This window comes from Amphibalanus amphitrite, unplaced genomic scaffold (genome assembly GCF_019059575.1).
Source record: "Amphibalanus amphitrite isolate SeventyFive unplaced genomic scaffold, NRLGWU_Aamphi_draft 000298F_arrow, whole genome shotgun sequence".
In the NCBI taxonomy this organism is placed as follows: domain Eukaryota; kingdom Metazoa; phylum Arthropoda; class Thecostraca; order Balanomorpha; family Balanidae; genus Amphibalanus; species Amphibalanus amphitrite.
This window is the reverse complement of record NW_024881793.1, coordinates 472,679-486,489: the sequence shown is the minus strand read 5'-3', so window position 1 is coordinate 486,489 and position 13,811 is coordinate 472,679. Positions and strand designations below refer to the sequence as shown.

At 49.4% G+C, this 13,811-nt stretch overlaps 1 protein-coding gene across 1 annotated transcript in view; it reads right to left on the bottom strand.

Moving 5' to 3' along the window:
- Nucleotides 1–13,811, bottom strand: part of LOC122387781 (coatomer subunit gamma-2-like) — a 91,744-nt gene that overhangs the window by 44,467 nt on the left and 33,466 nt on the right. The window contains exons 10-13 of the mRNA XM_043378235.1: nucleotides 13,291–13,404; nucleotides 12,168–12,332; nucleotides 9,820–9,990; nucleotides 2,390–2,564 (exon numbers count right to left, since the gene is read on the bottom strand). Of these exons, the coding sequence (XP_043234170.1) occupies nucleotides 2,390–2,564; nucleotides 9,820–9,990; nucleotides 12,168–12,332; nucleotides 13,291–13,404 (625 nt within the window). The remainder of the gene's footprint in view (nucleotides 1–2,389; nucleotides 2,565–9,819; nucleotides 9,991–12,167; nucleotides 12,333–13,290; nucleotides 13,405–13,811) is intronic.

Below are 13,811 nucleotides of genomic sequence, written 5' to 3'. Positions count from 1 at the left end.
TTGTTTTTGCCGTTTAGACATACTTTGGCTGTCCCCACTTGGCTAGCTAAATTGTCAATTACACCTCCTCTCGGTAACATATTTAATGCCTTCTCACCTCTCTGAGAGTAGTACAGCGAACGTGGCATGACTTTCACTAGCCTAGTGCCCTCTAAAAATGACTCAAGGTTACGGAGCAATATTAAATTGAAATACCAAGCAACGGTAAGATTTGACAGGATAGTGTATCTCCCCGTCAACTGGTGTGAAACTACTTTTCAGCCAAGTAGCAGCCCATCTGCAGCTCAACTCCTGTTGTACTTTCACCTACCCTGCGGCATTTTTCCTGACGACTTTAGACAAGAACTTTATTTACGAACGCGACGGAAAACTACGAGAGAAAGAACACGCGAAGTTGGCCGGCTTTGGGAATTGTACTCGGCCGAACTGCAACCAAGCAGGGACGTTGCTAGTAACTTAGTCATTACCGAAGATATTTCATAAGGTACATCCTGGACTCACTAGGCCTTACTGATATTAGCTCATTCGACACAGTGCATACAATTCTACTAGTTTCTGTAAGGAGACAATTAAGATGCATGTAAACTAATTTATACAGAACAAATACAGCAAGTAGCTGAAATTAAATAGAGCTTGTCGTAAACACCAGCCCACTTTATCTGCTTTGAGCTTTCCGTGTGCACAAAACGCGGCACATTACTCTTGCAATTGACAGCGGAATGAGACCAACAGCTGCTTATTATTTGCCAACAACAAGTGCGACCTCAAAGTTCCCTCATTCTGAAAGCAGTTGAGCTGGCGGCTGCGGGCGGCGGGCCTCTGACCGATCTTCTGATGTGGGCGGCTGGTATTTGAACAATGCACTACTGCAGGAAGCGGGTCGCTGACCTGTCTGCAGCTAAGGATAGCTATAGGTAGAGGACTTGACCCGGATGGTTAGATCGATCTTCGGTTCCGGCCAGCTGAGCCTCGACCGCTTCTCAGCTCCGGACGACGGACATTTGACCGATGGGCCGGGGGCGGCCCATATTTGACCGAACCTCAGCTGGGGGCGGCTGAGATTTGACCGGTCGACTGGCGTGGGCCGGGCTGCGGCCGACCGGCGGTCCCGGCTAATTGTCCGCGGCGGCTAATAGCCCCCGGCCTGTCGCTGTCATGTAGCCGGCCATGACAAACGAGGCCGAAACAGTGAGGAATGGCCGGGTCACGGCCCGCCGTCTAAATCACAGCTCAGGTGGTGCCGAGCGCAACCAAACTGGGAACAAGGCCGCGCGGAGGACGGGGAGGCGAGACAGCGTGGGTGACGAGATTGTTGAGCATGACCATCAGATGCAATTGAATGGTTAACTACCCCGTCCTTAGGTACCGGAGAGCTTGGGTACCGGAGACGGCGATTGCTTTACGTTTACCGACTGATGATTTGAGCACTGCTTGCGAATTCACGCAGACTCAACTTGAGATCCCCAAGAAGCGTGCAGACAAATTTAGCTAGTATTTCAATATTTCTACGAACTTTCGCAATTCCTATCAATCATTCAGTCCAATCACTTCCCAACTGAGCACAACTACCAGAGAACTAATTAGAGACGGACGAAATAGGCCGATAGATCCTTAAAATAGTAACAACCTTCCAGCCTCTCCAAATGCAGAAAGCTTACGGATCCTTGTTAGCGAGGGAGGATATTGCTAACGAAGATCCGCGACATCATCTCAAAATAGCCATGACTTTCCGAACCCTATTCGGGGCATAGTCGGACCGACAAAACTTGCTGTCTTAATTAATCGACCGGATTTTGCCTGAGGGCGTATAAACCGCCACACCACCGAGTGTTACTACCTTGCGATTTCAGAAGCGATGTACCGGCGTAGAAGCGTGGCAGTCAAAACTGACAAAAAAGGAAAAATGGTGGGTAGGAAGAGCAAGAACCGCGAATTCGCGTGATCAATCATGATTGTAATTTACTGATCAATACATCTCTGCGATACAGCACGTGCCGGGAGTAAACGCATTCGCTAGGTATGGATAACATATCAGGGAACTTTACTAAGAAGTCTCCGCAGCGTCAAACGCGCTAATGGTGTATGCGCACTATGTATATTGCTCGTTAGGCTTCTTTATGGCGATGACAATGCGAAGAATGACGTCGGAGTCGGAGACGTGTTTGAAACGCATAATAATGTATAAAAGCTTTGCTACTGTTAAAGAGTTCTTCTACTAAGAGGAAGGATAAGAAATAAAATAAGAATACTTATTCACGTATTAGATCCGCCCGGATCTCGATGTTGGTTCATTCCTTCGATCTTCTAACCCCTTCCATTCTCCATCCCCACAATATCCCACCCCCGTCCCCCGAGCCCCCGCTCCCCCCCCCACCCCTCAGCGTCTTACCGACGGTGGCCATTAGGTCGTCGGGCAGCTTGATGAGCGTGTAGCAGGTGTTGGTGACGTTGTACTCGAGCCGCGCGCACGGCAGGGTGGCCACCACCTCGAAGCCGTCAGCGGCCTCCAGTTGGACGGTCACGTCCTCCAGCAGCTGGTCGTTCAGCGTGTTCTTGCAGTCGAACTGAAATACAGCGGAGGGCAGCCGGTCAGACGTGTCAGAAGAACGAAGCAAAGGTATGATAGACGATACGAAATAAGAGGCGCAAAAACGGGCGAGTGACAACACTATCAAATTAGTAGCTACGCAAAGGTCATCATCAAAATACGAAGGAAGCTACTTGGAATAAAAATTGCTTGAAGAAGCACAAGAAAAACAAGTGATGAAACCAGCACAATGATCACGCCTGAAAAGTGATGTCAGAGTGCCAGAATGGAACCAGCACATGGATACTCGGAGCCGCCAACTCCGCATTGAGCACACTATGCTGATTAATCACCTGTACTAGGCCCAATGTCGCCAGTTAGCACACCAATTCAATCAATAGTTCAGGCACGGGCAGCCAACGTGTTGTCCCAGTCAAACAGGCCCGCCCTAGTTTGCCGAGTTGGAAGAGTGGGATGGCGAAGTGGAGATGCGTTCGTTGTAATTCAAAACGGCCACTGCCCCCGTGCTGGGACCGAGCGCACTGATGATAGAAGCCGGAGAGGTAAATACGCGGGAAAACGTCTCCGGAAACGTCGCGATAGAACAGGACTACCGTCCGATTATTTTAGGACACGAGACCATATATGGAATGGTGGAAGCCGAACAATGACTCTTGTCGGTCTTGCCTGCATCCGGCGAAGACAGCTGGAAATGGAAATGAGCACTGCACACTGCTGTATCCGGATTCCGGTGCCGTTCTTAGTACCGAGATAAGAGCTGAGCCAGGAGCCATGGCCTTCAACGGATGACGGTGAACGGCATCACTATTTTTCGCCGACGTGTCACGTGTCATTTTCGACATCTGTGAAATGGCGGAATAAATATTTTGAAGCAGAACCCGATTGCACCGCCATATCAACAAATATGAAAGATAGAACGGTCGTTTCAGTCATCTTCCCAAAAATATCATAGTTACGTGTCAGACGCATCAGCACTCAACGTGGCCCAGTTCCGTTTACAAATAATAGCCAATCGGGTGAAAAAGAAACTTGATCCACAAAGAGGCAAGCACACAAGTGCATATGGTCAACGGCACGGAAAGAACGCCATGCGACAAAAACACACAAAAAGATGTGGTCCAACATTGTATGTGACCGACAGCGACCACAAAGAGCGCGCTGTTACATTGATAAAACACGGGGTAAAAACGAAGCAAATAAAAAGATGAAAAGATTGAGGTCGAAAAGAGAAAAGAGCATTGTTCCAAGCTTTATACAAAATGCATCGTTATTATGGGTTCACTTCAATCGAAACGTCAGGAACATAACACCGCAATATCTGTCACGAAATGCCATATCCCAAATAAAGCCATTCATAAAAAATGTGCAACCGACCTGCATATATACAATAAAAAATTGATCTGCAATACTCCATGAATTGCACTGGTGTGGAAGGCAAATGGAGAATGTTTTAAAAGCTGCAAAATTCATATTGACCCGCATTCGATAGAGGACAAAGAGCCAGTCCAATCACATCATTCCAAACGCTGCTTCAGGATATTTAAAGGTCGTGCAAATCATGAATACCTCCGGATGCATATTGACCATTGTGTACTACTCAAGGATGATCCTGACCAATTCTGATCCTGGCCTACCTTCACCGATCGGCCTGGGTCACGAATGACCTGCCTATTGTCCACAGCACAATATTGGGCAGCGTTGTGAATTGATAACGGTAATTGAGCACTAAGCAGCTATGTCAGTCAATCGAGAGACGGCAAGTATCCTCATCAATTATAGAGCAAATCTTGTAGCTATCGAATGACAGCAAAGTTACATGTGAATCCAAACATGGATATTTACAGATAATGAGGGATTTGAATATCTGGAATCCAAACAACTTTCAATCAGACTACAACACCCCGATCCGATCCTTTGCTAGGAATCTTTCACAGAAAATACTAAACACAAACAATGCCGGGTAATACATACACAAGATGCACCATTTACGGAGATCGAGATACCGACAACCATCGACAAGCCCCGTCCTGCCAGCGTCGCCATTGCAGACACAGTCGTTTTCAGAACGGACCGTAATCGGGTTTGGAGCGGAATGTCTGTATTATCGGGACGTTTTCTTACGATCGTACCGCTGAAAAGACCGGTACATCGGATGCCGATCGGTCGCAGCCGGCTGTCAATTGACAGCAACAAAGCCAGCAAATCTTCCACACACAATGCGACACAGCCGCACCATCAGGTCAACAACACTCAGTATTATTCAGACGCAGTAAGTCATGTGGCGGGGAATTTACTCGTTCGCCTATTTGGAGCATAAAGATAGTCACTAAAAGCGTCGCCATCAGTTGAGCCCTGTATCGGTTAACAGAACCATGCGACCAAGCCGATCTTGCTCAGAGAGTAAAAAGGCAAATAAATAATGTCACGGGAAGATCAAAGTTTCCTACACAGACAGGCATTTTAAGATCGGCATGCGTTCTCCATCTCAGCCTTGAACATTTGTTTAGATGGTGAATTTTGCTCCAATAAACGGATGCAGTGATACCAAAGGTGAATAGCTGGAATCCAAACAACTTTCAATCAGGCTACAAAGGTGCCGGTTGCTCATACGCGCCAGGGTACCCAGCCAAGGCCAGGGTCATGGGCCGGTCTCGACGGAGGGTCACAGGATGTGCGCCGTGCCGCCATGACTGACGTCAGGTGGCGCCGACCGCCGCCGATGGTCATCAGGTCAGGCTGACGCGCTCCCGTCCAATAACACCGTCTGCGCGACGGACCGGCAGCGACGGACCGACACCAGTCGCCTCTGAACGGCGCCGACGGACCGCTGACGTCACCAACCGACCGAACGGGGACGGGCCCGCTCACCGCGGAACGGACAACTGCAGACTCAGCCGCCGCGGGACCAGCGGCGGCCACTGAGCACAAAGGTCAAGACGTCCAGACGGTAAAGATTCAGCAGCGGTAAAACACCCAACGGAGATAAGCCGGGAGGTTGTGATATTTGGTTGTGCTTTTGAACCTACGTCACTGCGATTACCGGGAGCCTTGGGAAAAACGTCTATGTAATGCGAGTCCAATTAGCCTGGATAAGATAATCGAACAGAGTGCAAAGCGTACTATTGGTTCGTCGAACCAATAAGCCCGGCATTAACCAAGGAGAAAGCTGACAAACGTTGCCGTTCAAGAAATAGCATGGCACCGATTACAACTATAGTCTGTTTTTCGTATCTTCTACCTTCACTCAAAGACGGTAAACTCTCTAATCACGTGCTCCAGCGAACATCTAATTAAATCAACACCGCTGCAAAGTCAATTTTTATCTCGAACGCAAGATCGAACGTCTGTCCCCTTGGCCTATCTCGTTAATCAAAATGCAATGTTCTTTGTCAAGTGAAATGCATTTGCATAAAAAGGTGTCATCATATTTTCATTCTGGCAAAATTATCCCTTTCTAATTTCATTATGTTTTCAAACAACAGAAGGGCAATGGCCTTGGTCTCAGACAAGACAAAATGATCGTAACGTTTTCTTTCAACGTTTCAAAGCAAAAGAAATGTGGGTTAGGTGACTGAAATAAGGCGGGGAAGAAGGAGCACAACCAACGAATATCGCCAGAATAACGAACTTACTTCCTTGGATATCAGAAAGAAAAGTGTTGAAGGCGCGGAGATACACCGACGGTGTTGGCACAGTTCAACTCCGTCATGCTTTCAGCGCAATATTGTGGCGGTCACACTTCGGCCTCCCCTCACTGTGCGCGCGCGACCGCCTCCTGCCGTCTACTTCCCTCACTCGGTAGGTCACTTCGCTCTTCAACTGGAGAACCTCGAACGGTCCTATCCACTTGTTGGACAGCTTCGGACTGACGCCTACCTTCCTGTTCAGGTTTGACACCATGACGAGGTCCCCCGGGGCGTGCTGACTGAACCTGACGGTCTGTTTCTGGCTGTAGGCGCGCCTGCTATACGAAATATGGTGTTATTGTTGCTATTACCTGCAATCATAATATAAGCCCTAAGGCGTTGGTGATTGCCAGTGGTCAAAAAGTCATGTCAGATGATAAAGATCACCAGCAGCTTTCGACAATACCTAATAGCTGCTAGAACTAAAAATGTTTCGACGGCGCTGTAGTTCAATCGGTTGACAAGGTTTGGTCAGATTTGTCCAAACATGTTAAGCTCGGGAGTTTTTTGAATTTATGACCTTCAGTGGCCTTCACTATTGACCTCAGCAAAATGCGGTATATACTATATACGTATACTGCTGAAAGTAATTGTTGAGAGCTCTATCGATTCTTGCCCGCGTCTTCGTATCTTTTTTACTTTTCGGGATGATCGCGTGAGGCAGATAGGAAAACTAAGATGAAGCAAATCTGCCTGGGGACCCCCAAGCGGGCGTGGGCTAAGACAATTTTGTTATTCGTCGGTGTAAAAGTTATCGCAACGTTAATAAAGCAAAACATAAATAAAGCATTTGAAAAAAATATGGCAGAGCATAAAACACATTTAGCTTCTTTTACCCAATGAAAAGGAAGTGCAAGGTTTAAACTTTAAGCAAGAGCGCTTCGCACAATGCAAGTACCTATGAACAGCAAAACGTCCTTGTGTATAGGTCGGTAGTCAGTACCAATAAACCGTGGTAACGATAATACAAGCGATACTCTAGCTTAAAGGTTTCTTTTCCGACTTTATCTGCGCAGCAAAGGCGAACTCCAACACGAGCAACAAACTCTTGCAATGAGTGGTGGGCCATGCGGTCAAGATTTGAAAACTATACCCAAAAAACGTGCTGGAGGGGCAAAACATCTTTGAGTGAAGGTAGAAGATACGAAAAACAGACTTATAGTGTAAAACATCTCACCTACAGCGGTCGTATAAGAACTATCACAGTAGCCTTTCCAGAGCTATCTATTGCCACAAATCTCAACTCTATACAACTACAACACTAGCATTCGGAAACCCGATGCTGTCGTCGTTCACCGCTGAAAGGCGATCGCTGACGACCTAAAGTTGCCATTGAAGTGCAGTCAGGCTTCCGTCCCGGCTCGCCTTTCATTTCCGGGCTGACGTCAAACTGTCCAAAGACGACAGGTTGAACCGCCCGGATTTCGGCCCAAATCTGATCTCACAGCGCGGCTGGGTAGAACCTGAGACACCTCACCGCCCGCTGAGTTCAGCCATCGCGTGCAGGCCACGCATACCTTTCCTCCCTGGTGTGTGCAAAGCTCTCACAATCTTCCTAACTCAGAGAAATAGACTAGAAAGTTTACGACAGGGACTTACAATGCCACTACAGCGCACAGGCACCGCCGTAATCTACTCTTTACCCACGAGTCCCAAAAGGTCAGCGTGAGGAGCACGTCCGGGTCTACGCCTCGCACAAACTTTCCACACCCACTCTGAGGTAGCGCCGGCCACACGCCGCCGAGCTAACTCCGATAGTCCAACTTGCATACGAATGTCCACGTCCTGTTTCTGCACTGCTAACCGCGACATAGCAATCTCTCACTTCGGCCCGATGAATCCAGACTCCGTCCAGTCTCGTCAACGAAAGGGCCCCGTTCCGAAAGACGCCAGATCAGCCAGCTCATCCGACTCCAAACACTAGGCTTCCAACGGCGACCACCGCTCCACCACCGTTCACCACGTTCCGTCAGCATTCTCCTGTTTAGTTCCATCCAGCCCATAATGATACGAACCGCCAACCATTTATCTCATTATCCCTCGCCAGCCGTCCGTTCAAACCGACTCGTTACTAATTCCGATAATGTTCTCTCGGCTGAATTAACAAACAGCAGTCACAACATTATTGACGAACAATGCCTGTTGTTGCATCTATGTCCGGCTAAGCCAGCAGCAAATTAGGCACAAAAGGACCCAGCGAACCGATTGCAATCAATTCCTAATTGAACTTCACTAATGAGCTGCTGACAATGGAGAATTTAGAGCGGTCAACGAGAGGCGACTGCGCGGTTTGGGTGGAAAGTCAACAGGACTTGGTAAGATAAATCCAGCATTACATCGGCAGGGTGATGCATCGCGGTAATCCGGGAAATTAAAAATGTACTGACAGTGAGAGTAGGCACGGATTAGGGGGTTTCAGCAGTGAGGTGATATCATTTAAGTTTTAAGGGTGACTATAGAAACTGCGTCAATTACCGGCGCTCCTAAGTTTTGCCAGAACGATATATGTCCAAACAAATGGCCAATAACTTGAATTAGCCATGTTTTGCGTCGTCTAATTTGATTGTTTTGCAGCTCTCTCCTAGCAAGTTTGCGACTGTTCTCGACATTCCTAGACTAGAGCTGGTGAAGGTAAACTAAATAAAACGGGAAAGCCGCTGCAACTGAACGTGGATATAACTAAAACGCAGCATGGCTTATGGTTTTAAGAACTGACCTGCGTCAAGGTGACATTTTTACCTTTTTTACATGAAAACATACAATTTTAGTAATTAACCTTGTCAGAAACTACGCAATATTCAACATCCCTGAACTGTCGCGACCAAAATCATTAAAAAAAAAAACTAAAAAATGAGCTCACGTTGACCAACCGTCACAATAATGGACACGTCTAGCAAGAAACGGTTATCTGTTTATAATCGGCTTTGGCATCACCGAAATATATTCTTTACGCGTCATCGATCCGATTAAGTCGCCATTAGAGGGCTGTATAAGCTGTGCCAGCATCCCTGCGACAGCCCCGGCCCACCCCTATGACAGCTGCCCCTCCTCCCACTTCTGGCCAGCGATATCCTGAGCCCCGCATTAGCGAGTCAGCACGCCGATCAACATGGCTCCGTCTCTCAGATGAACGTTCCCCGGCGCCGCGAATTTATGCGGACCACTTGGCGAAAACGTCCCGGCATCATTTGCCTGCACCCGTCCAATTTCTACTGGATCAGCAGACGTTCACTTCAAACAGACCACTCAGCTAGTCTCAGTAACGAAACTACACGAAACGATACGGCAATATACGAGACGCCACGGATGTTGCAAAGCTTAGATACGCGTTGTTATACCCTACCTACACCTCCGTCAAGCTGCAGGGGTCTCACCCCAACACACCCAGACAATATCGCCACCACAAATACCGCGCTCCCTTGTGAAAACTTGTCTCGCCAAGCCCACAACAAATAGTCGCCCAATTACACCCCTGCCACGGACCAGACGGGACGAAAATTGCCGACGCGGACCTACGAACCCACCCACCAGTGCCGCGTTAGCTTGCGCGAGAGCAGCGGACAGCCTCCATTCTCGAGAACTCACCTGCAGTACGACATGGTGTGCAAAGACGTGTTTGATGCACTGAACCACGTACTCCGTCTCGGACTCTGTCAGCTCCACGGGCTGCGAGGACTTGAACAGCGGTCCCAGCTGCTGGAACTCGGGGATCTTGGAGAGCTGCTCGGCGAACACGTCCTGGCGCGTGGCCGTTACCTGCGGGGACGGGTAAGGTGGGTCAGAGGGCTGAGCCGGGTAGCGCAAGACAGAGAAGTCAGGGCATGACAGGGCAGGGCAGGGCAGGGGAGAGCAAGGCAGGTAACGGCAAGGGAGTGAACGGCAAGGCAAGGAGCGGGTTAGAGCGTCATCCGAAAATCGACTCAAAACAAGACCGCATTGCAGATAAGAAATGGTGGATTCACAAAATGACAAAAATGTAAGGTGTAATTGACCTGACATTGGATGAGACTAAAACGCACTGGAATCCGATTAACCGATTTCCAGAAGGCGTTGATCGAGTGCGTATGTAGGCTGGCAGATCGCGTCAAGCTGGAGCCGACATACGACATTAGGAGTCAAAAGGTACCGATCTAAAACGTTTCCTTCGTATGAACCACGAACTTTCGGGTAACAGGCACCATCGTACTTTGATCCCTACTTTTCGCCAAACCTTGGACTGTAAAGCGGTGCCTAGTGCGCTTTGCTTTAAACGCCGTAGTTCCCCAGATAAAAGCCGCTTGTTCTTTTAACATCGTAATAGTGTTATAATAAGGATAATTCAGGAGCAGAGCTGTCAGAAACCAGTGAGTTGGGCATTAGGTACTGTCAAATCATAGTATGGAATGTGTGCTGACCAGCACCTCCTTGCCGAGTCGCTCACGCCCGATCGACGACGAATCAAAGTCTATCTGGGGATTTTCGTCTTCAAACGGCGTACATGCGTTTCAATCACCCGTCCATTCCAGTCGGTCCTTGAAGTGGCGTTCAGTTCGGAAGGTTCTGAGAGTGACCCGTTTTATCTGCCACCAGCGCGGGGGCTGTGACCCCGGGGCCAAAAACAGCCCCGCGCGGCGCAAATCCGGGCGCCAACCGGCCACCCTACTGAGGCGAGTCGATGCATCTCAAACGCCTCCGGGGAAGCTGGCGAATTGAGCTGCCAGCGTGCCTTCCTAATCTGCCCCGGGCAGCAGTATAATCGAGTCAGGCGCGCACTTCAAATAGACAGATATTCATCACGGGTCACGCGCTTATAATAAGATCCCCCCCGCGGCGATGTCTTAAACGATTAAGGTTATATATGAGCGAAATCTCGACCGGTTGAGCGCCGCTCTTCGAGAATATTTCCCCGCTCTTCGCAAGGGACGAGAACAACTGCGTTACGGCACAGACATAAGTTTCACCTTGTCCATTTGCAGGCTTGGAACCCCGCAGCCTCCCACTTTTTCTAGGCGTTGGCTGTTCCACGAAGTCTCCGAGACAGTATAGTCGCAGTTGGCAAATCCCCCAGTAGCCACACGCACCCACCGCTTCCCACCCTATCTATTTCCGCCGATAGCTCGTAGCGCCGAGTAAGATTTATATAGCTCCGAAAACACCATCGACCCGTCGCGACTTTGGCCTGGTCAGTGTCGCCAATAACCAGGCGATCAGCAGAGCTTTGTGTGGCGCGGGTCAGTGTTGGTCGCCACGCCGCCCACAGTTACCAACCTTTTGTGGGACGATAGCTACACGGCTATTCTCACTCAGGTTAGGTCAGAAGAGAACAGGTTGGGACCGGGCAGGAAAAGGAGGGGGCAAGATTCCGATACTCAGGAGTGCGCGAAAACGGACATCCAAATCATAATCACCACAGTGTCTAGGTACTTATTTTCGAGAAAAAATGTGAAAATGTAGTCAGTCCATGTAAAGCAAGCAAGAAAACAGGTCAGGAAATAACAAAGCTTATTTGTGCCACACAAAGAAGCCGAAGAGATTACCTCCGTCGAAACATGAAAGCAGCCTTTCTTGAGCCCCGATGTTATTAAATGAAATAAAATAATCCAGCATAAAAAATAGATGTTCAGACGAAAAACAATTTAAGCTCTGCTGCGGCACGTCTCAGAATTTGGCGTAAGCAAGACAAACAAAATGTGAGGCCGTTGAAACAAAGGAGGCAGCATGCTAATAACTGTTCATCTAAACAAGTCAAACACAAACTCGACATGACCCGAGGCAGCCAGCAAATAACCTCTCGCTCTCCCACCAGCCCGTCACATTCACTCTCTCCCGCCCATCCTTCCCTCCCGCTCTTCCGTGTACCCCCCCCCCCTCTCTCTCTCTCTCTCTCTCGTCCCTCCCCTGTCTCTCTTCTATCCTACCTCCCCTCCCTGCCGGGACACCAATGCGACTCTCACCTTCTCCTCGGGTTTCCTGCTGGAAGCGATCGAGCCCTCCGGGGCGGCAGCACGACTGTCGGTCGGAGCCGCCTCGGCCACCGGCACGGAGCGCAGGTCGAACGGCTGATCGGCCGGGCCCTGAGAGTACGCCTGCAGCGCCTTCTCCAGGCCGACCAGAGAGACCTGCGGGCGGTGGGAGTGACGGTCAGGCCACGCGACACGGTAGTCAGATAGTAGACAAATCCGAACAGAGCAATGAAAAATTAAATGCAAAGAGATGTATTGCAACCAAGCGTTGACAGACAGTACCAAAACCGAGTAAATTTCATTAAAATGTGTTTGGACTGCTACCATACGCTCCTATACGGACCTGGACCAAACCGGACCTGGATCCAAGATCCTTAATAAACTGGGCCAGTGAAACATCACAAAGGCCAGACCAGCCCTCTCTCAATCTCCCTCCCCATCCACGGGCGCAGGGCGTTAAGCTCTATTCTCCGGGCCGCCGCTGCCAGTCCTTCCGGCGCCATCTCATTTCGTCGCCGTAGCTCCTAATTCGGGTTCGTTAGTCGCGCCTTAAACGACACGTGGCAGCGCGCCGCGCCCGTGTCTGCGTTCGGCCCCGGTGCCCAGGGTGGTCTGCCCGGCGAGTCGGTGTCTAAGCCAGTGGTGTATGACAAAACACATAGCGATGGGAGAGGTCGACGGACTACAGTGGCGGTCCACTCATCGGCCTATATGCGTCGTCTGTTGCGATGGCTCTGTTGTTAGGCCAGATACCAGGGGAATTACTAGAATCCGAACCCGCACTGTGGAAGCTCGGGTCTAAATTTCAGTGATATTATACACTGCTATATCAACCGAATTCCAGGTTGACAGTTTCCGAGGCGCGTAGCTGATCATTTTCATCACCTGGCCGACATTTCTATTTATGACGACGTCCAACTCGGTCACCACAGCAGCTAGGCAGAATTTCGATAGCAATTCCTACTAAAGCCTCCAGTTTACCTGTCGAATACAAAACCATAAGACCACCTTACCAACAGTAATATATACTGTCAGATATTTTAGTCAGTTTCCTCGCAAGGTGCGATAGCTCCGTGTTACATATCCACATCCACGCATTACGCTGAGCACTGACCTGTAGCGAGTTGAGGATGTACTGGTTGTTGAGCGCCGCCTGCTGCTGGTCCAGGATGTTGTAGTAGTAGGTGGCCCGGTCACGAACCTCGTCATCAGAGTCCATCTGGCAGCGCTGTGGGAACCGAGCCGGGGGTTAGGGAGGATGACGGTTGAAGAGGGTATACATCGTCGCAGGCGATATCAATATACACCATACACGGTGTCAGATACAGTCTTGGCACAGACATGGCAGACCAGACGCACACAGCAAGACGCAGGGGTAAACAAAACACATCCAGTTTAGCTGAGCAGGCTTAAGCAGCTACGCAATGGAGACTGCTAGCTCACCTCAACTAATTTTTTCAACATAGAAGAAAAAATAAATACAAAAGTGAACACGAGCTGCTGCAAATCTGAGCAGATAACCGCCGACCGGTGACGTAATCGATCCTCACGGATCTCGAAAACGGGACACGGATCTTTGAAACAGGCAATACGGAGGAACAGCGCATCGATAGCAATAACCGCAACCACCAAGTT